The sequence below is a fragment of the Myxocyprinus asiaticus genome, chromosome 42, assembly GCF_019703515.2.
Source record: "Myxocyprinus asiaticus isolate MX2 ecotype Aquarium Trade chromosome 42, UBuf_Myxa_2, whole genome shotgun sequence".
Classification (NCBI taxonomy): Eukaryota; Metazoa; Chordata; class Actinopteri; order Cypriniformes; family Catostomidae; genus Myxocyprinus; species Myxocyprinus asiaticus.
The window spans coordinates 14686054-14713794 of record NC_059385.1 but is presented as its reverse complement, the minus strand read 5'-3'; the positions used below and the strand labels follow the sequence as shown (position 1 = coordinate 14713794).

At 36.6% G+C, this 27741-nt stretch overlaps 1 protein-coding gene and 1 pseudogene across 1 annotated transcript; one reads left to right on the top strand and one right to left on the bottom strand.

Moving 5' to 3' along the window:
- Positions 1 to 3234: 3234 nt before the first annotated feature.
- Positions 3235 to 13040, top strand: LOC127432518 (E3 ubiquitin-protein ligase RNFT1-like). The gene is made up of 9 exons (XM_051683716.1): positions 3235 to 3410; positions 4088 to 4524; positions 4616 to 4692; positions 7615 to 7715; positions 8059 to 8212; positions 8304 to 8462; positions 10072 to 10137; positions 10320 to 10421; positions 11386 to 13040. The coding sequence occupies exons 1-9, from the start codon at positions 3385 to 3387 to the stop codon at positions 11518 to 11520; spliced, it is 1257 nt and encodes a 418-aa protein (XP_051539676.1). The 5' UTR covers positions 3235 to 3384; the 3' UTR covers positions 11521 to 13040.
- Positions 13041 to 13989: 949 nt separating this feature from the next.
- LOC127432284 (ribosomal protein S6 kinase beta-1-like) lies at positions 13990 to 26652 on the bottom strand (annotated as a pseudogene).
- Between the last annotated feature and the right edge of the window lie 1089 nt (positions 26653 to 27741).

Genomic DNA, 27741 nt, shown 5'->3' with positions numbered 1-27741 from the left:
CTCATTAACCTTGTATTAAGTTTGACTCCGTGATGAGAGAGAGAGTATCCCCAACTAAACGTATTAAATCTTATTGTCATACTGTATATATATATAATTTTTTGTTTATTTAGCTTTTTATTTTATTTTTTTTTTTTTTTATGTGGAGGGCAGTCAACACAATCCACTTTGAACTTGTCGACTTTTATATTAGCTATCAATGGACAAGTTATATTTTACATTTTTTGATAAAAGTAAAACACTTTTTATATCACAGATAAATACTTTCCTGAAGACCTATTTGTACCAGTCAGAGTTTATGATTGGTATACATCCCCTGCAATGCAAGAGACAGTACCAGTTGTTATGTGCCACATTATCATCCTCTAAATGTATAACAAGGTACTTAAACCCACCCCTTCACCAATTAAGCAGCATTAAGCATGATTTAAATAGCTCGGTTACGCGGAATGACCCATAAATGTGAAGTAATGGTCTGATCACATCTGGACACGGAGGTCTTTCTGTGAGAGCACAGTCTGGGAATGTGTGGCTGTGTAAGTGATCAATAATCTATGTGTCTGCAGATGGGAATGTCTATACTACCAAGCCAGGGAAGGTTCACAATGCATTTCTGGGCAATTGAACACACACTGATATTTGCATCCTGAAATGCAGAAGCTTTGCTCAATGTTGCCTAATTTTCAGTTTTCAGACTAAAGCCTTTCACAATAAGTGAATGTGTCAATACATTTGTACATAGCAATATACTGTATGTCTGAATAAAAATTCAGTATGGGGACTAAACTGATATTCAACTCTTCTGTAACACTAAGGTCATGTCTGCTGTTTGAGAACTTAAGTTTGTTGGATTTAACATGCTTTTTTTTTCAGTTCAGTTTTCAGATTTATTTGTATAGTACTTTCAATACTAGAAATGATTGCAAAGCAGCTTTAGTTTTAGGCCTAGTACCCCTTTAAGAAAGTGAAAGGTGACAGTTCCTAGAAACCCTGAATGAGAGTAAGAAATACACCTCATGATGTCAGAGGTCCATTTTGAAGGTTACTGTAGGATAGCACCAAAACTGCATGTTAACATCCAGAGCAGGCAGGCAGTTTAGTTGTTGGGGGGTCAAGTGAGGACAATGTGAGTGAGTGGGGATGAAGGGCTGTACTTTGAGATAATGTATGGACATATCTGCAGTGGCCAAGGGACTAAAGGAAATGAGAGACAAACAGCAACCATGGACAACCCGGAAGCATTTTCAACCATCATCATCAAACGAGAATGCCAGTGAGTGGAGGCTTGCCCACACACATATATGCAATACATCATAGGAATAACCATGTTCAACACAAGATAAACTCAATCAACAACATTTGTGACATAATTTTGAATACTACAAAAATAATTTCTACTCATCCCTCTTTTTGTTTAAAAAAATCGAGGTTACAGTGAGACACTTACAATGGAAGTGAATGGGGCCAATTTTTGAAGGGTTTAAAGGCAGAAATGTGAAGCTTATAATTTTATAAGAGCACTCACGTGATTTCTTCTGTTAAAACTTGTGTATTATTTAAGCTGTAAAATTGTTTAAATCGTTGTAAATGCGGGATTATAGGATTAAGGGCATCATGCAACGAAGATGTAAAATTGGATATAACTTTACACAGACAAGGTTAGTTAGCAATTTGATCACATTAAATTCGTGTTATCATGCATATTGTTTATGTCTTTTGGCTATACTTTTGAAACAGATTACAGATTGGCCCCATTCACTTCCATTGGAAGTGCCTCACTGTAACCCCAGTCTTTTCTTTTTTTGAGAAAAAGAGGGACAAGTCGAAATTCATTTTTGTGTTAACTAAAGTTGTCACAAATGCTGCCGATAGAGCTTAACTTGTATTAAACCTGGAATATTCCTTTAATTGACAAAATCTCTCTCTCTCTTCACCTGCAGTAAATATAGGCTTCTATACACCGGAAACAATGATTGCAGTCAATTTCTGTTTAATCAATGCCTTTCAATTGTATGACAAATTTCCATCAAATTGAATTGAGTAATCTTGATATAGGGTGTGTTTCATTCAGAAGTGATCATCCCTAAGCCCTATTCCCTTCGAAGACTTTACCATCCACAGTGAGAGCTTTGGAGTGCTGAAAAAAGTAGGGATCAAATATTAAGCATCATTCGGAACTGAGTTTTAGAGTCATTTTTAATAGACATTCTGTTTGGAGTGACCTTAAACCATGGTGATAATGACTGTAAATAATCCCTCAGAAGTGCCCACCGAAGGCATCATTTAGGCCATTTTTGACGCAAGGATAGTGTGCATATTTTGAATTCAGAATAAATGTGACGTATGCAATTACAATAGGAAGTATGAACTTTTAAACATTTGTAAACAAAATTCCCAAGTTTTAAAGGTAATTGGCTTTCATTTTGCCACAGACTCTGTATTTTGGGCGATGGGGCAGTCATCGATGTAGAGAATAGACACATAAAGAGCTGGGTCCTAACCAGTGTCATGATCGCCAGACAGATAGTTTTAAGGGGATGGAAGTCGGCTGGAGCGCCCTCATTTCAGGAGTGGTGCTTGGAGATGGGGAGGGTGGCGGCCTTTGAAGAAGGGTCATTTAGAAGACTGGGTAATTGAACTTGTTTGTGGGTAAATGGGGTGGATATCTGGCATTTCTGGATGTGAGGTTATTATTATTTATTTTTTTATTTATTTTTTGTGTGTGTCTATAATCATGTATGACCACTGGATGTTGTTGGGGGCCAGGGTGGGGTTGGGGACTGGGAGGAGTAATAGTGGGGGTTAATTGTTGATCCTGTGTATATACAGTATGTTTTGTTTTTCTGTGTTCAATACGTGAATCAATAAAATATTGTTAATAAGAAAAAAGGCAAATGGCAAAGCAACAACATTTGCTTTGGCAATAAATGAAGAGTTACCCATAATTATTTGATAACTTTAATTTAAAACATTTGTTTATTCAGTTTTTTGTTGTGGACTGGAATTAAGGTGTAATGGCTACAATTATGCAGCAATTGTCAACAACAAAAAATATATATAATCTATAAGCCTCTTAAAAGCTTGTTTTCTATATATTGCACAAAACAAGTATGTCTTGTGCGCAATAAACACATTTCCTCCGTGTACCTCAAATTGTGTTAGAAGAGGACCTTTATTTTGAAAAGCCTCAGAGCGGCCATGTTGAGGACTTTTCTTGTGTTTCCTGTTGTCGAGTCACAGGTTCCTGTGGGTCTGATGGCTCCCGGAACAACGTAAAGCTGAAACTAAACTCCTCTAACCGATGAGCTGTTTTCATTATTATCTCTTTATTTTTGATTGTTCAAAGACCGCCATAGCATGTAGGATGGGGATCGGTGCTTTATCATGAAACTCCGCGCGAAGTATGACAGGTATGTTTTAATAGGCAACTAACGCACAAATACTTAACCTTATAAAAGTGATTATGGCTGGCAAACATATCCTGCTTACTTTGATTGTTCATTACAGTTATCCATGTATGTAAGTTTCATGAATAAGCGTTTAAACAGACTTATACTACTGTAATGTGTACTATACAAACAATACTTTAAAGGGGGCACTCATTAATCATTAAGGAGTTTTACTCCTAAAGATATTTATAGTAATTTTGCAACATTTGTATAAAATCATGAGCACTCACATGAGATGAGGACTCTAGTCATATCAGTAATCTAATAAAAGCTGTTTTATTCTACATGGGGTAGGGGTGCCCTCATGGGGGCTGCCATTTTAGCATCACATGACCAGCTGAGTACTACTCACATAATCTCATTAACCATCTTGTTATTGGACACTTTCACTCTTGGATTAAATTAATCATGGCTGATCGTGAATAGTGAATTTCTATAATGTCAGCTGTAACTGAAAACTATTGATTTTGAAGGATACTGCATCCACACCACTAGGTGTCACTGTAAGTCCAATATGACACAAACAAAAAGTTACTGAGTGCACCTTTAAGATGTGCACAAGGTGTTGTTCTTTCATCAAAGTGTCAATATGAATGGTAGTTCTCATCATCTTTGGTTTTGTTTATTTCCCAACACAGAAAAGCATATAGCGAGTACAGAAGAGTTCTTAAACTGACAGATTTGTCTGATCCGATGCAGCCCAAACCTAGCCCACAAGAGGGGAATGGGCTGTCATTAAACCTGCAGCCAGAGCTGCTTGACCGGATGCCCAGGGCTGGAATGTCCAGTGGCCCGAAAACCGGCGAGGACGTCCGGGTTCCCATGACCAGCACATCGGGGCCGACAGGTGGAAGAGGCGCGACCTCCAGGAGGGCGAGAGCAGCCAGCCACTCTCATTCTCACGTGCACGGGGGCACACACGGCAATTACGAGTCTGACAGCAGCGAGTCTGACCTGGAATCCGGAGAATCCAGCAACTCATTATCAGAACTGCATTACATCCTGCGCTGGGTGAAGAAAAGTCTTCCCTTCATCATTATTCTGTGCGCAAAACTAGTAATTCAGCATGCCCTGGGTACGTGCAGGAACAGGTGTTGATGATGTTAGTCCTCATGTGTGAAGTTTACAACCCCTGTCATAGTTTAGTTGTTGTCCTCTTTCTTCAGGTCTGGCTGTTGCAGTTGGTCTGTTTACCACTTTTATGTATGTCAACAAAAGCATTCAAACGCAAGTATTTCTCCACGTAAGTCGCACTTATTAATATGAATAATTAAATATGTTTAACATTAGTTAACTACAATTAGGGTTAAAGATCTGGGCTGGTAACTGAAAGGTTTTAGGTTCAAAGGTTTTTTTGTCCGGATGTATTAAATTATTCAAAAATGCATTAGAAATGCAATTCACACAAAACAATACTACTTGAATGCACCTCTTCTATGATAAACTTGTTTTCAGTTACTGAGTTCAGAGTCATTTCAATATTTTTTTGGGGGCTTAAAGTAAAAAAATGTCATGTGGTGTAACTGTCTGGAGAATTCCTGAGAGAGAGAGAGAGAGAGAACGAAAGACAGACATGTTAGCATGAGTAGTGCAGAAATATATTTTATTATTATTTTTTACTAATTATAAGTTAGCAGTAAAACAATTGTATTTTTAAATATGATTAATATTTGAAAATAATTTTCGTCAGGTAACCGACATGTCTGTAGCCATTTTGTTGTCATGTGACCAAAACAAAACAGAGACCCATTTAGTTTGAATATACACTACCGTTCAAAAGTTTAGGGTCACTTATTCTTTATTTATTTTATTTTTCTTTCACATTTTAGAATAATAGTAAAGTCATCACAACTATGGAATAACATAAATGGAACTATGGGAATTATGTTGTGACTGAACAAACTCCAAAATAAATCAAAACTGTGTTATATTTTAGCATCTTCAAAGTAGTCACCCTTTGCCTAGAATTTGCAGACATGTACTCTTGACATTTTCTCAAACAACTTCTTGAGGTATCACCCTGGGATGATTTTTAAACAGTAATGAAGGAGTTCCCATCTATGTTGGGCACTTATTGGCTGCTTTTCTTTATTATTTGGTCCAAGTCATCAATTTCAAAACCTTTTTTTTTTAATTAAATTTTAGTTTTATAATGAAATAAATTAATATGGTGGCACAATTATATTTTTGTCTACAAAACTAATTTCAAACATTTAAGCATATGCCTTCAGATCAAAAGATTTTTAAGATCATGAGAAACATTTCAGTCAAGTGTTTCAAAACTTTTGACCAGTAGTGTAGATATATATACACTGGCAGCCAAAAGTTTGGAATACTGTACAGATTTTGCTGTTTCAGAAGGAAATTGGTACTTTAATTCACCAAAGTGGCATTCAAATGATCACAAAGTATAGTCAGGACATTACTGATGTAAAAAACAGCACCATCACTATTTGAAAAAAGTCATTTTTGATCAAATCTAGACAGGCCCCATTTCAGCCATCACTCCAACACCTTATCCTTGAGTAATCATGCTAAATTGCTAATTTGGTACTAGAAAATCATTTGCTATTATATCAAACACAGTTGAAAGCTATTTGGTTTGTTAAATTAAGCTCAACATTGTCTTTGTGTTTGTTTTTGAGTTGCCACAGTATGCAATAGACTGGCATGTCTTAAGGTCAATATTAGGTCAAAAATGGCAAAAAAGAAACAGCTTTCTCTAGAAACTCATCAGTCAATCATTGTTTTGAGGAATGAAGGCTATACAATGCTTGAAATTGCCAAAAAACTGAAGATTTCATACAAAGCTGTACACTACAGTGTTCAAAGACAAAGGACAACTGGCTCTAACAAGGACAGAAAGAGATGTGGAAGGCCAGATGTACAACTAAACAAGAGGATAAGTACATCAGACTCTCGTGTTTGAGAAATAGACACCTCACATGTCCTCAGCTGACAGCTTCATTGAATTCTACCCGCTCAACACCAGTTTCATGTACAACAGTAAAGAGAAGACTCAGGGGTGCAGGCCTTATGGGAAGAATTGCAAAGAAAAAGCCACTTTTGAAACAGAAAAACAAAAAGAAAAGGTTAGAGTGGGCAAAGAAACAGACATTGGACAACAGATAATTGGAAAAGAGTGTTATGGATCTTAACCCCATTGTGCTTTTGTGGGATCAGCTAGACTGTAAGGTGCGTGAGAAGTGCCCAACAAGACAGCCACATCTATGGCAAGTGCTACAGGAAGCGTGGGGTGAAATGTCACCTGAGTATCTGGACAAACTGACAGCTAGAATGTCAAGGATCTGCAAAGCTGTCATTGCTGCACGTGGAGGATTTTTTGATGAGAACTCTGAAGTAGTTTAAGAAATTCTGTTTTTTTTTTCTTCAAATTATAATAGTGATTTTTCACATTATTAATGTCCTGACTATACATTGTGATCAGTTGAATGCCACTTTGGTGAATAAAAGCACCAATTTCTTTCCATAAGAGCAAAATCTGTACATTATTCTGCCAGTATGTGTGTAATATATATATATATATATATGTCATATCATTAAATATCAATAATTTAAAAAATGTATGAAACCCCTGAGAAAACAAACATTAAAAATATATTTAAAAATTATTTTGAAATTAATGATTAATTTGTGTACACTTCAAGGTGCAAGAAAAGTATTTTAATATATTTTAATTTGTGGTTACATCACATGATATTTTTGAAGTAATTTAATAAATATTTTTTGTTGAAAATGCAATAAATGTTTTTCAGAAATTTGCAAAAACTAATATGGACACAAAGATTACATTTCTACGAACTTGACGTGTCTTTCAAACTTAAAGATTTCTCACTTTTATCACCTCCGACAGCTTTATTTGTCAATGACTTCAATACAGGTTTCTCAACTTTTTTGTGAAACAAATGAAAAATCATCCTCCAGGACAAAAGAACCTTGCTTTGTTGTTGGACAAATTTCGTTTCCTGGGTAAATAGGTCGATTGGAAACAGTTTCGATTCAGACAGTTACAGTTAGTTTGCAGCTTACATGCTCTTGGTGGGAATCGTCTTTAATATTGTACTGTAAAGTGTTTGTTTAATCACTGTTTACTTCAGTTAATGATCTTCTGAAGCCTCTTCTGTTTTGTGTCTCATGTCTGTAGGACCGAAGGACAAAGTTGCTCTGTGCCTGGCTCGTGCTGTTCCTCGTGTCCTCCAGTCTCCTTGTGTTTTACACTTTTTACACTCAGTCACTTTATCGTTGGTTAGTATTTTAGTTTACACTATATATTGCATTATCTGTAACTCTTCTGTAACCTGTTACAACACAGTCTGTTTGTTTGGTATAGCCTAGTGATTAAACAACTAGGATGGTAACCACAAGGTTGCTGGTTCAAACCCAACAATTAGTCATCCATGAATTTTCAGAATTGTACCTTTGAGGAAGGCCCTAAGTTTCCCTGTATTACTGTACTCTGAGTTACAAATATTAGCATCAAATAAATGTAAAAGCAGTTAAGTACCACATGGACTTGATTAAATTTTTACCTGCTCTTTATAATCTGTGTAATTCAATGGCTCTCTCTTTCTTTCTTTTTGTCCCTCAGCCTCATCATTGCCAACCCAACAATAGATTCCCAAAATTTCTGGGAGGTTTTGTGGTGTGTTGGTGTGACTAATTTCATTGTGAAGTTTGTCTTCATGGGGCTCAAGTGTCTTATTCTCCTCGTCCCCTCCCCCCTCATGGCGTACCAGCGTAGGGTGAGTATAATGTGTCACTTTGTGACATTATTTAGTTTGCAATGAATTGAACTGAAAGGCAGCATGACTGGATCTATCCTACATTTCACAGGGTCAGTGGTATATGCTTATTGAGGAGGTGGGGCAGGTGTATCAAGTGATTGCTCCGGTCCCACTCTGGTTCCGCTACCTGGTCAGCTACGATGAGATGGACACCTCAGTTGGACTTACTTTGGGAATCTTGCTGGCTTTGCTCTACCTCATAATGAAGGTGTGCACAAGGAACCCTAGGAAACTTGGGCTGAGTAATAATACTGACTTTCCAATTAATCGTGTTCTGAACGATCCCGATATCAATTCTTAAAATTTACTCCATGTGCAACCCTCTACAATTCGAGTGCATCACTTACACATGAGACCATATTTTGCGCTATGTGACTAAAAATGTCTGTGATTAGCCACTGGCTGATAAATGTTCAGATTTCACTCACCAGTGATTGAGTTGTATAGTGGTGAAGATGTGTGATCCAAGCAGTCCATTTGTTATTGAATAATGTCTCTTTTGAAAGCATTTCTGCTCTTTATAGACAGTTGTGGATCAAAAACTTAAAAAAAGAAACATTTAATTCTAATCACACATAGCATGGATGCGGTAATGAAGCTGTAAGACTGCACTCTCGTTAATGTGCACTCAACTGAAACACTATTGTCAGACACTCACTGAACCACAGCTATTCTTAAAGAGACAGTACCATTTTGGCACTTGTTTTACATATCAATGTAAATACTTGTAAATATTACAAATTAAGCATGTAAACAAACATGTAACATACATACGTGTGTGTGTGTGTATATATATATATATATATATATATATATATATATATATATATATATATATATATATATATTAAAAATATAAAATATGCAATTTCAAGACATCATATTATCGATGGAATAAATGGAATTTGTACATTTTTAAAAAACTAAAATGTGACCAAAATGACTAATTAATTGAAATAAAATGTAAAAAATTTTTATAATGTACTAAGTAGGAGATAATGTACAGTCAGCCGGTTGTATCACAAAATAAACCCCAACAAGGTGATCCGGATGCCGACGCAAAGCGGAGAGGTCTTTGTGATGAGGAGGAGGGTGGGGCCGTGCCGTGACTACACACGCCCGGCCCCGCCCTCCTCCTCATCACAGTCTTGTATCAGCCTGAAGGGGAAAATATTGATTTGTGTTGAAATTATGTGAATAGAAATAAATCTCTGAACAGCTGAAATCCACCTCCGGGTTGCATCAGGGTTCTGTTGGTGTTTATTTTGTGAAAATGATCGCGTCACTCCTCATTATAATAAATAAATAATTAGCTTACTAAATAATTAGCTTACTTGTAGAGATCGCACACTGATCCGAGAAGCAGGAAAGATAACTTGTAATACCCGGATGAGCGGTCTGATACGTAGATGTGCGGTTGTTACTGAGCAATATCAGACCGCTAGATGGCGCCATTGACAAATCAGAATCGAGTATTCCAGAGAGCTGTGTAATAAGTCAAAAGATCCACTTGCAAATTAACAGCATTAGCTGAGAGAGAATTACTGGACATAACTGAAATATACACAAATGAATTGGAATCAGTGAAACTTGGTTGTGAGCTGAGATATTGATTTTCTGTCTTTAAGTTTCCACTTAGTCTCTGTATAGAAACAGATCTAAAACACTGAGTGTAAATCATTGGAGAGGTTCTTCATCATTACAGGCCACTTCAGTCTGATTTTTCAAGGTTATAAGCTTGTAGATGTATGAAAATAATTATGTTTTGGCATGAACATTCATTATTCTGCTGTAATTACTGTGCTATTTCCCTTCAGCTTTTAGGACTGTACGGACAATGGGGATCTTTGCAGAAAACTTTCCAGTCATTTTTCAGTTATGAGGTACAAAAGATTGACAGCATTTGAATAATGCTAGCCATTCACACAGATTATTTACCTCTGCTTCTCTCATTATTTGGAAATATTTGATGGGTTATCAGGAAGCTAAAGAGTCAAATTATACAGAAATGTCTTAGTTTTTTATTTGTCCTTGATTCGTTTGCATGTTTTCTCTCTATTTGAAGTTGAATGGAGCCCCAGCCAGTCTGGCTCAGTGCAGGGAGGCAGGAGACATTTGTCCGATCTGTCAGGCTGATTTTAAGCAGCCTCGGGTCCTCGTGTGTCAGGTGAGAATGAGATCCACCTTGAGTTTGAACTCTAATGTTAACCTCTTAAAGGTAGAGTAAGCAATTCCTGAGAAAGACTGTTGATATTTGAACTCAACAGCCAAACAAATACATCCCTCCCTTCAGTGCTCCTTCAGAAGCACCGCCCCCCCAAATTCATGCACGCGCAATAGTGTTGTGTGGATCGATCCGATCCACTTTGTTTATTTTCCCATTTAAAGAGCCAGGGCTGTGTACAAACACCAGATTTATTTTCAGCATACACATACACAAAAAGGACAGCTAGCGGACTGTGAAGAGGTATCTGCAGAATTTGACAAAAAGTGTATTGGATTAAAATGACTTCCTCCACCTTTAACCCCTTCACATTTCAAGGTCAAGTTTGGGAATTTGTACCTCAACTCTATAAACAGTTTATTTTACCAATTAAAGAAATACTCCACATTTAATACAAGTTAAGCTCAATCATCAGCATTTGTGGCATAATGTTGATGTCTTTAAAAGTAGCAAAAGTCTGGGTTACAGTGAGGCATTTACAATGGAAGTGAATGTGGCCAATCTGTAAAAGTGTTTCAAAAGTATAGCCACAAGACATAAACAGTATGCATGTTAACATGATTTTAGTATGATAAAATCGCTTACTAACATTTCTGTGTAAAGTTATATCCAGTTTTCCAACTTTGTTGGCATGATGCCGTTATGCTGTAAATCCTGTAATCCCAGTTAATATCTATGTAATGTATACATAGATATATTTACAGCTCAAATAATACACAAGTTTTAACAGAAGAATTAATGAAAGTGCTTTTATATAATAAGCGTCACACTTCTGCCTTTAAACCATCCACAAATTGGCCCAATTTACTTCCATTGTATGTGCCTCAAAGTAACCTTGATTTCTGTTTAAAAGAAATACAGCTGCCAAGAACATAAATGCTAATATAAACTGTTTTATTCCCCCCAGCATATCTTCTGTGAGGAATGCATAGCGCAGTGGTTTAACCAGGAAAAGACCTGTCCCCTCTGCCGCACTGTTATCACAGACAAGGTGTACAAGTGGAAAGATGGTGCAACTTCAGCTTATTTACAAATCTACTGAACACGCTGCTCACTGCGAGGACGAAGAAACAGTGTTCTGACATGTTGAGACAGACGTGTTCTGACCAGCAGAGGATTTGCACAGTGCAATAGTGGCTCATATCAAACATATCCACGTCTTGGTTGTGAGATCACAAAGATGAGCATGCAGCACTTGTTAAAGGGCTGTAGTCACTGTAGTAATGACAGCTATCTCTAGGTTGAAAGATGCATTTTTGTTTGTATAGATAAATCTTGTCAGAAAAACAAGTGTGCTCACCAGCTCTTTGTATTATTATTATTATTGCATGTGGAGCTCCCTTATCTTTTATTAGCCATGATAATTTATATTCTTCATTGTGGTTTTGCATGCCATCTTTGGTTTGACTAATTTCTTGAGTTTTTACAGCATATTTGGCTATAAGTGGAAAAACGTAATTATTTATTTATTTTTTTAAGGTGGGGACAAATGGGTTTCTTTTGTATGAAAGATATTCTTTGTAGTTACAGTTTTGTCACAAAACATTTATTAATCCTTATCACAAGGAGTTTGAAAGAATGCTGATAGCATTTCAAACTTTGTTTTTCCCTTTTAAAGTATTTAGATTTATTCAGTAATAACTTAAATTAAAAGGCATGTTTAAGTTTTCCAGGCTGTAATTCCATATGCCCACAACTGATTTATTAAGGATGTAGCATTAGAATTGTATGACTGTGATTTTAGTATCAAGACCAGTGACTGAAGAGAAGATGTTTGTCAATTTTTCATCAAAACAATGTTATTGTACATGCAAAATGCATTTGTAATTCAGGCTCTACACAGATTCATATACATATATATATATATTTCAGTACCATGATACAGTAGTTACAATAGTATTTTTATTGCACATCAAGTATATTTTGTAACAAGGAAGAGAGCTGACCAAATACATTTTTTTAACTCTTCAACTGTGTCACTGAAATATTTTGTCCAGTAAAATACATACCAGAGTTCCAGGGTTGCTTGTCAAATGCACTAATTCAACTTTATTGATCTGGTCAAATTCACCACAGATCTGAGTAAAAAAATTAAAACAAGTTTTAAAATAAACATTAGCAATCACAGACAACACCAAATTAATTATAAACAATCTCATGTGATTCAGTACTTTATATTCACTTTTTAATTTATTTATTCCATTTTCTCCCCAATTTGGAATGCCCAATTCCCACTACTTAGTAGGTCCTCGTGGTGGCACGGTTACTAACCTGAGTCCGGGTGGCGGAGGAGAAGTCTCAGTTGCCTTCACCACTATGGAGCAGTGGTGGCTCAGTGGTTAAGGATCTGGGTTACTGATCAGAAGGTCAGGGGTTCAAGCCGTCAAGATGCCACTGTTGGGCCCTTGAGCAAGGCCCTTGACCCTATCTTCCCCAGGGGTGCCGTATCATGGCTGACCCCAGCTTAGCTGGGATATGTGAAAAAAAAAAAGAATTTCACTGTATATGTGCAAATGTATAATGTGTGATAAATAATTAAAATTATAATTCTGAGACAGTCAATCCACACAGCTTATCATGTGGTGCAATGTAGCATGACACCAGAGACTCACAGCATGTGGAGGCTCATGCTACTCTCCGCAATCCACGCACGATTTACCACGCCCAACTGAGAGCGAGAACAACTAATCGTGACCACAAGGAGGTTACCCCATGTGACTCTACCCTCCCTAGCAACCAGGCCAATTTGGTTGCTTAGGAGACCTGGCTGGAGTCACTCAGCACACCCTGGATTCAAACTCACAACTCCAGGGGTGGTAGTCAGCGTCAATACTCGCTGAGCTACCCAGGCTCCTATATTCACATTTTTAAATCAAAGGTGCCACTGTCAATTAAACAAAGCACTTCAAGCATTTAGAGTGCATTCTCAATAGCAACTTTATTTACAAATGTAAATATATATATATATATATATATATATATATATATATATATATATATTTCTTTATTTATTTATTATCTCAGATGGAATTGTTCTAAACCCGTTTAAACAAAGTTAAATCAACCTAACCTGACCATGAATTTCTGAAATCAGGTTTTATCTATAAGTAAAACTCTTTCTGGGACTCCAATTACACACCACACAGCATTTGCTTTTCTAAGGAACATAAAGTAGCTTCAATTCCTAACTAAGATTATAGAAAAAAGCCCATTAACACTTAGCACCAAGTTATGTGTTCATATTCCATCATGACTGCAAGAATCAGTGCGAGACCATTTTTGTTCAAAAAAGGTTTTAAACCAAGGCCTTAAGTCTTGTGATTATAGAAACTGGACTCACTGTCACACTATCTAACTTGTTAGTCAAATGTGATACATGAAAAGAGTTTCACCTTATTAGTGAAACTATTTATGCCAAATTATGGACCTCTTTCTCACAGCCAGTGTTGCATAGTTTGAGTAAACGGTCAATATTTCTGTACGCAAAGGCAAAATATGATGCTTCAATAGTCTAAGTACCAGTTAGGAGGCATTGTAAATTAATGAAGCTGCTGGTCTTGCAGATTTCAAAATCAAAGGGCTTCCACAGGGCTGTTAACTGCCACGGCACAGCAGGCTGTTGTTCATCAGTAGGCTCTGTAGCTGACAATATACAAGCAAACAGCTAGAGATATTTACAATCAGCATGCTTCCTGGTGTGTAGCGAGTACTGCCAATTATTGGCTTGATGCAAACTGCGGTAAAGCCCAGACAATTAAATCAAAGCAATGGCAACCTCTGAATGTTCAACCACAATTACACTTTACACAATGTAAATGAGAGAAAACAAGGTTAATATCACATTCAGTCAGTGAATTACAATGTCTTCACGTAGAAAACAAGTCCAGGCTGTTTTACATTCCCATTGGAAAAAACTACAAGAACTGTAATACAAGGGAAAATAGCACCAACAATGAGGAATTAAGTACAGCAACGGAACAAATACTGATTTTTAAAGGATTTACCACTCTGTTACACTTTCACCATTGTTGAATCATCTGGATTAGAGATCTAGGGTTTTCAAAACCCTCTGCCATTTTAGATACACCCGAGCTTAAGTTTTAGTGGCATTCGTGTTTGTGGATTTTACTTTGTGTTTGTATATTAGAATAATAGGACCTATTTAAGTGTTGTCTAGTAATTTTGTATTTTTAATATTCTTTGGTCAAAATAATGTCTGCATTCTAGAAGCAAATCTATATATAAAGACAGTTGGGTTGAAAAATAATTTTTTACTATTATATACTAGAATATCAGTGTTTAAATGCACAGAATGCAGAGCGATTTCTGATTTATGACTTTTAAATGTAATCCAGAACAAACCAAAAGGGAAGGATGTCTCATCCAAAAGTCTCAAAACAAAAACAAATCAATACAAAAAACAATCAAAACAAAGGAAGGATGTCTTGGCATCATCCAACAGTCGAAAAAAAAAAGAGCCATACCCAACAGTATAGAGATTACAGTCGAACAAAACAGTAACAAGTGGGTCTCTTCTAAAAGTTCACTACATGCTTGCCTTTAATCTGCATGAGACACCTAAGTCTAAACACATTTCAAACATTGACCTGAAGATATGATGTTACATTTAAAAGATGGTGAAATTCATGCTCAGATTCATCTGAAGTGCAAGATGTTCTCTTTCACATTAGGAAGCATTTGGATCAACTCACTATGATGCAAGTCGAGAGAGGCCCTAGAATAGGTAAATGGGTTCATTCTGGTTAAGCTCTCCGTGATCATATGCAGTATTCAAGTGACTGGGTGCAAAAGGCCTTCTGTGTAATCTGATAAATTCCTCAAGTCATGTCGTCATGATGTCTTGCGGTATGGATGGAATCAATCTGGGGTCAGGACTCGGACCACGGTGACCGGCGTAGCCTAATCTAACAAGGCAGTTAACGTTAGCAACTTCATACAGTCTGAGAAAGCTGAGCTGCTTGCATTTTTAGAGACACACACCTGATCATCTATAGATGTAGAACATAGGCTAAATATAAAAAATTACTCAAAAGCTTGTCGTCTATATTGTGGATTTATTTTATCACGATAAATATAGAGATTGTTTTATCGCCCAGCCCTAGGTCCAAGTATAGGTGTTAGTCTAAGTCCAAGATGAAATAAACAAGAGCACCTTTTAAACTAAAATGAAAAGACACATAAAATAGCTTTAAAAATCATTCAAATTCCAAAACTATGACCTTTTGCCCCACCCAGGCAAAATGGTGACAATTATAAATCAAATCAATTTTCTTTGCTACAAGATCACAAAACCTTCTGGGCATCTCCACTTAATAAACTCCACAAACTGTATCAACCTCAGTGGAGTGAGAAAAACATGTTACCTCACTGGTGTTCTTGGGCTTCCCAGAAGCTTGCGAGGCGAGCGGGATTTTGGCTCAAAAGTGATCTTTTCGAGCACAGATGGGGCAATGTACGTAAAGCCCTAGGGAGAGACGGCATGCGAGATGATATTTGAAGAAAAAAAAGAAAGAAAAAAAAACAACAGTTCGGGGAGACAGAATAAAGGAAAAGGGGAAAAAACAGATAAGTGTGGAGGATGTGCAATTATGATGAAGCAAAACCAAAGTAGTATCACGCTATGAGCTGGAAGAAACAGTTAAACAGTAATAATGAAGTCCAGATGAGAGACATTATCCTTTTCTCGTAAGTTTGTCTACAAAACAGGCCTAATTCACCACACACACAATGTTGATACGCACTCATAATGTAGGACGGGAGTTGGAAAAGAATAACAATACACATTCTTTAGAGGCCCACTGCTCTACATAGCAAGCTGACAACAATTAAACAGATGGTGGATAAACAACTTTGAGTCAGGTTCCCGTTGGGTTCGTGTCACGTTTTAGTTACTGTGTCACATCCAACATGGCCATGGTGGTGAGTAATATTACTCTGTTTGACTGAAGAATACATCTTTATGTTTAGCATAACAATCTGTATGTTCATGTCATAAAACTAGTGTATGCTTCTATATAAGTACAGTTCAAAAAAACATTTAGCCTAGAAAGAAACAAACTGAGCAGGAAGACTTGGTTGGCACTTTCACTGAGTGTCGAGTCACTGGGACTGTCCACGGGAGTTTGACTAGTGAATTTGGAGTCTAACTGGCTAACATCATCTGCTGATTGCTGTAGAAACAGATATCTGTCAGGAGCTATTGCTGAATTCCACACAATGAGATATACAAAATTATAAAGGTCCAACAATAGAGAGACAAGACAATCTAGTCATTGACAGATAGACCATCACTATCACTATTACCAAAATACAGGTGCATCTCAATAAATTAGAATGTCGTGGAAAAGTTCATTTATTTCAGTAATTCAACTCAAATTGTGAAACTCGTGTATTAAATAAATTCAGTGCACACAGACTGAAGTAGTTTAAGTCTTTGGTTCTTTTAATTGTGATGATTTTGGCTCACATTTAACAAAAACCCACCAATTCACTATCTCAAAAAATTAGAATACATCATAAGACCAATAAAAAAAAAACATTTTTAGTGAATTGTTGGCCTTCTGGAAAGTATGTTCATTTACTGTATATGTACTCAATACTTGGTAGGGGCTCGTTTTGCTTTAATTACTGCCTCAATTCGGCGTGGCATGGAGGTGATCAGTTTGTGGCACTGCTGAGGTGGTATGGAAGCCCAGGTTTCTTTGACAGTGGCCTTCAGCTCATCTGCATTTTTTGGTCTCTTGTTTCTCATTTTTATCTTGACAATACCCCATAGATTCTCTATGGGGTTCAGGTCTGGTGAGTTTGCTGGCCAGTCAAGCACACCAACACCATGGTCATTTAACCAACTTTTGGTGCTTTTGGCAGTGTGGGCAGAAATCCTGCTGGAAAATGAAATCAGCATCTTTAAAAAGCTGGTCAGCAGAAGGAAGCATGAAGTGCTCCAAAATTTCTTGGTAAACGGGTGCAGTGACTTTGGTTTTCAAAAAACACAATGACCCAACACCAGCAGATGACATTGTACCCCAAATCATCACAGACTGTAGAAACTTAACACTGGACTTCAAGCAACTTGGGCTATGAGCTTCTCCACCCTTCCTCCAGACTCTAGGACCTTGGTTTCCAAATGAAATACAAAACTTGCTCTCATCTGAAAAGAGGACTTTGGACCACTGGGCAACAGTCCAGTTCTTCTTCTCCTTAGCCCAGGTAAGACGCCTCTGACGTTGTCTGTGGTTCAGGAGTGGCTTAACAAGAGGAATACGACAACTGTAGTCAAATTCCTTGACATGTCTTTGTGTGGTGGCTCTTGATGCCTTGACCCCAGCCTCAGTCCATTCCTTGTGAAGTTCACCCAAATTCTTGAATCGATTTTGCTTGACAATCCTCATAAGGCTGCGGTTCTCTCGGTTGGTTGTGCATCTTTTTCTTCCACACTTTTTCCTTCCACTCAACTTTCTGTTAACATGCTTGGATACAGCACTCTGTGAACAGCTAGCTTCTTTGGCAATGAATGTTTGTGGCTTACCCTCCTTGTGAAGGGTGTCAATGATTGTCTTCTGGACAACTGTCAGATCAGCAGTCTTCCCCATGATTGTGTAGCCTTGTGAACCAAACTGAGAGACCATTTTGAAGGCTCAGGAAACCTTTGCAGGTGTTTTGAGCTGATTAGCTGATTGGCATGTCACCATATTCTAATTTTTTGAGATAGTGAATTGGTGGGTTTTTGTTAAATGTGAGCCAAAATCATCACAATTAAAAGAACCAAAGACTTAAACTACTTCAGTCTGTGTGCACTGAATTTATTTAATACACGAGTTTCACAATTTGAGTTGAATTACTGAAATAAATGAACTTTTCCACGACATTCTAATTTATTGAGATGCACCTGTAGGCTTGAAGGAGGTTCAACTTTACAAGCCAGCAGATCATCCTAATTGACATGTCTGAAGAAGGAGTGGGCCTGAAACAAAGACACTAGGACACTAAAAATACCCTATTACATTTTCATCTTCTCTGCTTATTAAGATGGGTTAGGAGATTGCATTTTAACATCAAAAATTAAACATTTTACCTTTCAAATATGTATTTTATTGTAAACACTGCTTATACGACTGGGTTTGTTGCATTAGTGGGGCAGATACCTGGACATCTAAACCATCTCTTGGGCCTGCTCCAATCCTCACTGATGCGTTTCTCTTTAGCAGTTGGGTGTGGAACATAGAAGCACATTAGTTGAGCAATGAGAAGAGCTGATTCCACACAGGAGTGGAACCTGACTGACCCCTGTACCTTTTTGAGAAGGTCCTGGTTTCTTGAGTGAGGTAGGGCGGAAAGTTCAGTTATCACCTCAGGATTTTATCGATGGTCTTTTTACGGTTCTCAGCAGTGAAAGGTGGCTGGGGGAAACAAGGTTGAGAGGTTAAGAGTGCCGTCTGTCACACTCTGTACAAACTTAGTCACCTTTTGCACAAAGTAGGGCTGCACGATTATGAAAAAATAGTAATTGTTAATTATTTCCCTTGATATTGTAATTGGGATTAATTACGATTAATTCAATTTACACTAAATTCTTTACTTTGGGTGAATTAACTGCATTTCCTATTATGTCGACAACACATCCAAAACAAGCCAAGAACTGTTTCGAAATTAACTTATTGCCATTTTATCTGTAAATAAAGACAGTGTCTAAATGGAAAACTTCACATTGGCCCTCTTATAAGCATGAAATACAAAACAGCAATTCAAATTTTGAATAAATATACTGTGCACAGAAGCAAGCACGTTGAATAGAAAATTAAATAGAGAATTTTGATGCAACATGAGAAGACCTACACGGGCTGCTTTCTTTGACACTTTTTACGATTAGTTAATTGTGGCAGTAAATAATCTTGATTATTTATTTGATTAATTGTGCAGCCCTTGTACAAATTCAGATTTTTCCTTTTAAATCAGTAAATCTGTCAAGTTCAATCTATACTGATTTACATTACCAATTTCAACAAGGTCCCAGTAATAAACTAATACTTTTACTAGAAATTTGTAACTTTTTTTTTTTACTAATGTTTATTTGAGTTACAATATACGTATATACGGTAACTTATGGTGGCCAAAAAGGAAATATATTTGGAATTTATAATTATAATTCAGAATGTATAATTTTAAAATATATTAATTTATAATTTAACTCCTCTTTATATCTTTATTTCCTGTTTGGCCCCATATTCATATATATGCATACTGTATGTATATATGTATATGTATATATGCTGTATATAATATGCTGTATATAATTCACCTATTTGATTAGTGACCTAGAAATAGTGCAAAATGTGTAATATTTTTACTCTCCTAAAGCTTTCTAAGTACTATGTATTCAGAATTTATAAGTATATTGTTGGAATTACAAATATATAAATTTAAAACAAATATATTCAGATTTACAAGTATATATTCAGCTTTATATTTATTTTATAACTACATTATAAATCTATATACAGATTTATATATATATATATATATATATATATATATATATATATATATATACCGTATTATTTATATATATTATATATTACTGTATATATATGCTGATTTGAAGTGCAGAATTTAAAATATTTCTTAACATTTCTTTCCAGGTTTAAATTACATTCTAAATTCTAGATTTTCATTGTGGACTCCCCGCTGTATCAGTGTCTTATCAATGATCGGGCTAATCACTTTGTTTAATTATATGTTCTATTAATGTTATTTTCAGGTTTGCACAGTTGAAACATTGTCAGTCTGTTAAAGAGGTTATGCTTATTGGCAACAGAATAACTGGCAAAATGTAGGTCAACTGATCACCTCACCAGACATTATCTCTTCACAAGTCTCTTTATCACATGTTTAAGTGATATATCCCAGACTGGTGAGACCCATCTTTGGTGTAATTAACTGAAAACTATTGAGTTGATGATGAATAGAAGGTAAGGTGTGAGATTATGCCAGATTTTCTCTGTCAGTCAAAATGAATAGTTATAAACTAAACAATAGTTTGTTGCAATATCTTTAAAAGCCTCAGGGCAAACTTGTGATTTTCTGTTGGAGGTGTGGAGGACAATCTTCTAATGTACACAAGACAGTTACAACTGCACCAAGTAATTTTTGGAAACAATATGGTATGTATGAAAAATACATACATTTTGACTTTTTACAACACTGAATATGTTCCCATCTTTTTGTAAAACATTAAAGGGACAGTTCACCCAAAAATGAAAATTCTGTCATCATTTGCTCACCCTCATGTTGTTCCAAACCTAATTGGCAAAATGGACTTTCTTGCTTTCATGAAAAACAAAAGAGATGCTAGAAAGTGAGATGCATTTTTAGCCTTAGTCACTATTTAGAATGAAAGTGAACAGTAACTGAGGCTAACATACTGCCAAACATCTCCTTTTTTGTTCCACAAGAGAATGAAAGTCACATGGGTTTGGAACAACATGAGGGTGAGTAAATGATAACAGAATTTTCATTTTTGGATGAACTAGCCCTTTGACGTAGAGGCAACACCAGAGAGAACAAGGGATGAGACCCTGCGCTCACAGCTCCTGTTAACATGTCATTCATCAGGGCCCCCGGACTCCACCAGTCCACAGCTCTGTTGTGGCCACTTCTCATGAGGACCTCTGGTACCCTAAAAGAGCGAGAGAACAAGAGGAACAAATGCTGAGATAGAACGAATGAGTGAAGAGAGAAAAGGCCAGCACACAAGCCATTTTTTTGTGGTGCTGTCTTTTTTACTTTGACCTAACTGACACGAGAGGCCTCAAATAAGCCTTTGGTGGACATGATTGATAGAGGCTCTGAACTCAATGAACTGCACCGAATGGAGTTTTGAAGGGGCCATATAAAAAATAAAAAATAAATATCTTGCTCTTTAAAAATGAAGTGCAATGTAATATGTAGACATATTCTAACTTTCACAATGCAAAACTCCTTTTCCAGTCCACCACGGCCATTTATTGAAACTAAGATACTTGTGGTTGTGTTGACATCATATTTTAAACATCAACACCTCTTCAGTATTCAGCAACTTGGCCCACTCTCTTGTGAATAACAGTGTGAACTATGTTGGTATGAAGAAGTCAATCATGACATACTGTAGCTCTATTACATAAAGAAGTCTGAAAGACACAGTAGCAAAAACAGCATGTTTAATAATAGAAATGTTTTAAAAGTGCCACAGAGTTAAACTTTTGGGGCAAATCAACCAACGAAGGGCTTACTTCCAGTTCTTTTCTGGCAAAGCAGAAAGTATTTCAAAATTACACATATCACCAAAAGCTTTGAATAAAGTGGATCCAGATCTTTGGAGTCTCTATAGAGACTCGGGTTTCTATAAATAAAAAAAAAAAACTGAGTGAACATGAAATGGGAGGGGAAACAAACACGGATAAAACAGTCTAATGTACATCTGAACTTACATGTATTCTATGGTTCCACATAAGGTGTGTGTGGCGGTGCCATCATGTATCGACTCCTTGCAGTCCGAAATCTGTCAACTTCACATGACCTGGAATGAGGATGAAATGAGGACTCCCAGAGGTGAGAACAGTCTTTATTGAACAGTCTGATGTGGCAAGCATGAGGACATTTTTGGATAAATTGGCCGAGGTGAGTGTATGTGTTTTTTCTGCAATACCATTGTTATTGTGCATGATGTTCTCTGGCTTCAGATCTCTGTAGATGATACCATTTTGATGGTGACCCAAGGCCATGGAAATCCCTGCCAGATAAAAGCTAATGGAGGAGATTGTGCACAAAACAAAACAAACACAAATCAAAAAACAAAACAAAACCAATAAATTAGACAACAAAAACACAACACAATCAATAGATTTGAACTTTTGTTAAAGGGTTCCTTCACTAAAAAAATTACAATTATGTTATCATTTACTCTGGAACATGTTGTTCCAAACCTGTATGACTTTCTTTCTTCTGGGGAACATAAAATTAGATATAATGCAGCATATTAGCCTCAGTCACCATTCCATTCACTTGTTTTTTTTTTGTTTTTTTTAAAGATGAAATAGAAATGAATGGTGACTGAGGCTAACATTCTGCCTAACATCTCATTTCGTGTTCCATGAATGAAAGTAATGGCCGGGGTATACTTCGTTTTTCTGCATTCCGCATCGGATCGCACCCGTTCGACCGCATTGCATTTCAAAGTATTCTCTTTTGACTGCGAACGAATACAAATTTTGTGCCAACTATCTCTTTTATAATTCAGAATTTTCTCCAAAGCATCACAATTCTCAAATTGTAAAAATGATACGATCTACTACATATGTCCCGAAAAAGAACTAAACATTAGCTAGACACTCTTAAGCTGTCTTTGCAATGTAAATGCAGCACAAATACAGTGGGTTCCACACTGAAAATCTGGGATAAAAATAATCTAAATTAAACCTGGAAGTAAACAGAAAGTTTTATGATTTTGACATTTAAAACAAAGAAATGCAACAGTGTAAAATGATTTAGAAATATTCAAAGATTCTGCACTATTTTTTAGGTCAAATAAGCACATTTATGATATTGAGCATGTTAACTACTTTGAATGAAAGGTCAGATTTACTTGCCTTCATTCTGAAATTAATTAATTCAATTTGGCTTTTCACTCAAACTGTTATGCTGATAATATAATTTTTTTAAATTCTACTACATTTAAAAAACAAAAAAACAACAAGCATTTTCACAGGAGACTTTTGACTTTTACTGAAAAACTGTGCTGATCCGTTCTGATGTTAGAATGGCAAAAGCATGTCACGCACCCTGTTAACCAGCACCTGTGTCTAACTCACCACTAAAGTACTCGAGAATGAGGTAAAGTTTGCCTCTCGTCTGGAAGGTGTTTATGAGGTCCACAATAAAAGTATGTTGAACTTCCTCCAGGATGCTCCTCTCTGCTTTAATGTGAGCTGTGCCCTTTGCATTGCGCACGATCATGGCCTGTTGAAACACAATCAAAAGCAGCATGCTGAGTTAAGGAGTACTGTGTTTCTCTCAATTCTTTAGCATGTCCAAGTAGTCATGAAAGCTCAAATAATGGCACACATTAGTTCCTGTTGCATGTCCATGCATTTTCTTTAATCTCTGTTTTTGTGCTTGGCTCATGGAGCAAGTTTGCTGCCTGAAGCATCACAGTGGTGTTGTAAATGTTTTTATGGTTGTGTTGCAATCAATGAATGTGTACAAATCTAATTCAGCCAATGAATCAGAGACATTTCAATCATCCAAACCCCAAAGAAAAATGCAACATCATCTCGGAACGATTAAGCCTCAATACAAAGTCACTGATTGCTCTTCTTCTGTCCTATCATGGTGAAGAGGTCATAATAATTAGCTATAATGGCAATAAAGTAAAACTAGTAAAACTCCACTAGTACTCATTTAATTATCAGAACCGGACATGACAGAATACAGAAAGGAACAATAAAGCTAAGGACTTCCAAAAACAGATGAACTACATGGATTTTGATACATGTATGGGGGGTTGTACTTTTTTTCAGCACCTTCATCACAAATATATGTCCATCTATAATGAATTACTGAAGTACATTAGGTGTAGCTTGCAAATGAAGAAAGACACTAAAATGAACTGAGCATCAGAGATTTCAGTGTAAAACAACTGTGTGCATTTTATATAAACCCTGACCATATCATGTGTTCAAAACATACCACTTGCAGGTAAACATCATGCTCACCTTTCCATAGCCTCCTCTAACCAAAACACGGAAAACTTGAAGCACTCCGGACGAATCTGCTCCGTGCCTTGACTGACATCTCAAACTTCTCACAATCTTCCATAAAGTTTACAAAACACAATCACATTCAGATTTTACATAAAGGGGTCAGTTTGCTGAAAAATGCAAGTTCTGTCAACATTCTCTCATGTTGTTTCGAACCCCTGACTTTTATTCTTTCCGTGGAACACTAAAGTACATGTTAGGCAGAATGCTTCAGTCACCATTCACTTTCATTGTAAGGAAAAATAATGGCGACTGAGGCTAACATTCTGCCTAAAATCTCATTTTGTGTTACACAGAAGACACAAAGTCATATGGGCTTTGAACAACAAGAGGATAAGTAAATAACAACAGAATTTTCATTTTTGGGTGAACTATCCCTTTAAGGAGAGAGCTTAAGGAAAAAACATCTTATTGTTTTCAAGGATTGTATTCAAAATAGCTTAAATTACTATATTAGAATAAATGTGTTCAATGTGTACAGCAGCACATTAAACATGCAAACACATGCAATCGCAAATACAGACTTACAGTTCAAAGCCACTGCACTGGTCCATGCACTGGGCCTGCGGACAAAAAGCTAAAATAATCACCATGGCATGCTCAAACATATTTGACTTTAAAAGGGATATTTTTTGGTGGGTTTACTGAGAGTTTTTAGGTGTTGGAATGCTTAAAACTAACATCTTCCAACAGCAGTTTTTTTGTCGCTGCAGTTTTCCCACCAAATGCCAAGTGTGCAGATCTGACATGCCCATTAAAGCTCAATCTATACCAATGACTGATGTGCACTGGCTCTATTACTGCTTGCTGTTATCACATAATAAGTCCTAGTATAAGTGGAATGCCCAATTCCCACTACTTAGTAGATCCTCATGGTGGCGTGGTTACTCACCTCAGTCCGGGTGGCGGAGGACAAGTCTTAGCTGCCTCTGCTTCTGAGATGTCAATCCACACATTTTAACACATGGATTGTTGTGCATGACACCACAGAGACTCACAGCATGTGGAGGTTCATGCTACTCTCCGTGATCCACAAACAACTTACCATGCACCCCATTGAGAGCGAGAGCCACTAATTGTGACCACGAGGAGGTTACCCCATGTGACTCTACCCTCCCTAGCAACTGGGCCAATTTGGTTGCTTAGGAGACCTGGCTGGAGTCACTCAGCACACCCTGGATTCGAACTCACAACTCCAGGGGTGGTAGTCAGCATCAATACTCGCTGAGCTACCCAGGCCCCTCATAGACAGACAATTAAAGGCAACTTAAGGCAAGGACAGATTGATGAACTCAATTGTAAAATGGATTGCCATCGACTGTAGGCTTATGATCAGTGATATAAGAATAAAACAAACAATATACTGACTTTTAAAGCCACTTTGTGTGTGGTCTAATCAATGCTTTACTCATCTGCCAACAAATGCAATTTATTTTAATCTGAATAATTATATTTATTATATATTATATTTATAATTATTTAATTGTATTGAATTATCTTTATTTCTTTCTCAGCAAATATCAATATGTGATTAATTGCGATTAATTACCCCGCATGCCATGTAATTAATTCGATTAAACATTTTAATCGATTGACAACCCTAAAAAACGTGTTTAGTAATACAAAATTTGTCTAAACAGTCCAAAATGACCTACATACTGCTGAAGTGATGTCAGGCGGAGACCATAGAGAGATATTAAAATATTATTTATTATAAGTGAAAAATACGTTGTGTGTGGTCTGTAAAAACATTTTCTACATTTACTGTGGGGCTTGATATGATACAAACTTACCATACCAGTTAACCCATGGTTTATGAATATGGTAATCTTTAAGTACCATGGTACTGCCACTTTTCCCACTTCTGGTCGTTTCAGGTGTTTGACAGGCGTCTCTAAACACTATTTGAATACTACATCTTTACCATTGTTGATGAATAAATTAACCTACAGCGTTTTGTTTTTGCCCTCTTTCTTTCTCTCTTTTTGCCCATCTTTCCATCCTTTCATTTACCTAGTCACTCATCTGGTCTCCGTTGTAAACCATATGTACAGTGACAGTTTCACTGTTTATGCTGGCTGTTATTGATTTGTTCTGTTCTATGTTTACAATAAAAAACATCTCCACAGTATAAAGATTATTATATTTACACTTCACGTGCATCGTTATAGTTTTGGCGCGTGTAGTAGACTGAACTGTTGACACGGAGTAACAAGAAGCGGTTGTGTGTGTTTTATCGAACCGCAGGCCGATCCAGGCGATGCGGTAGATCTGAAAGCGAGCCGGTGTCACCGGTTACATGCCCCGTCAACGAGCTCCTCGTCCGGCTGGTCCAAGTCGACATCAAACACACCGGCCATGTCTCCCTCTTTACACACTCCAATGCCTCAAGAACCTACACATCCAACCACTGCAATAACCAGCTACGGTACACCTCCCCACCGAACTACCTGGTTCTGTGAAACAATTTGCAACAAATGTATGAGCGTTTGTGTTTATTTAATAACACGAACATCGTTAATTTAATATCGGCATAAGTGATGTAGCTGATGAGGTTTAATTAGTTTAATATATGTAAATAAACGTCTTTCTAGTTGTGTGTAGAAAGCTGCTTTGATATATAGTAACCCTTTACTGACAGTAGGGGTCGGTAAAAGACCGTCCAATTTTTAGGTTCTAACAATGGCTTCTAGGTTTGGAGTGCTCATCTGAGAAAATAATAAAAAAAATTCTCACGGGATACACTACTGCTTGATTCATTTTATGACATTCCAAGGTCTTTTGTCTAGGTTAGGGACACAATTAATTGTATTCTATGGCATGATATAGTATAGTATAGTATAGTATAGTATAGTATAGTAGGCATATATTATAGTAATAGTAGGTTTATGGAATAGTGTAGAATAGTAGGAATATATTGTTGTACAGTCTAGTGTAGTAGACATACAGTATATTATAGTAGGCCTGTGGTATAGTACAGTAGGAATATATTATAGTATAGTAGGTCTGTTAGTAGCTACAGGTATATAGTAGGTCTAGAAGTAAATTAAGTGTATAGTATGGCAGGTATATAGTATAGCATAATAGGGCTATAGTACAATATGATATAGTAGACCTATAGTATATTAAAGTAGGCCTATATACAATATGATACATTAGGCTTATAGTTTAGTATATTAGGCCAATAGAATATTATAGTAGGCCTGTATAGTATAGTAGGCATATAGTATATTATAGTACAGTATAGTGTTTAAGACCTATAGTATTTTATAGTAGGCCTGTAGTATAGTATATTAGGCCTATAATATATAATATATATTTGGTGGGTCTATAGTATAGTATAGTATGCCTATAGTATAGTATGCTATTAGTATATTATAGGAAGCCAGTGGTATATTATAGTAGGCATATACTGTATTATATAGTAGGTATATTGTATAGTACAGTAT

Coding starts and splice junctions, on each gene's coding strand:
- LOC127432518 (XM_051683716.1), top strand. CDS start 3,385: ATGAAACTCCGCGCGAAGTATGACAG. Junction 3,411..4,087: donor CTCCGCGCGAAGTATGACAG/GTATGTTTTAAT, acceptor TTCCCAACACAG/AAAAGCATATAGCGAGTACA. Junction 8,213..8,303: donor TCATGGCGTACCAGCGTAGG/GTGAGTATAATG, acceptor TACATTTCACAG/GGTCAGTGGTATATGCTTAT.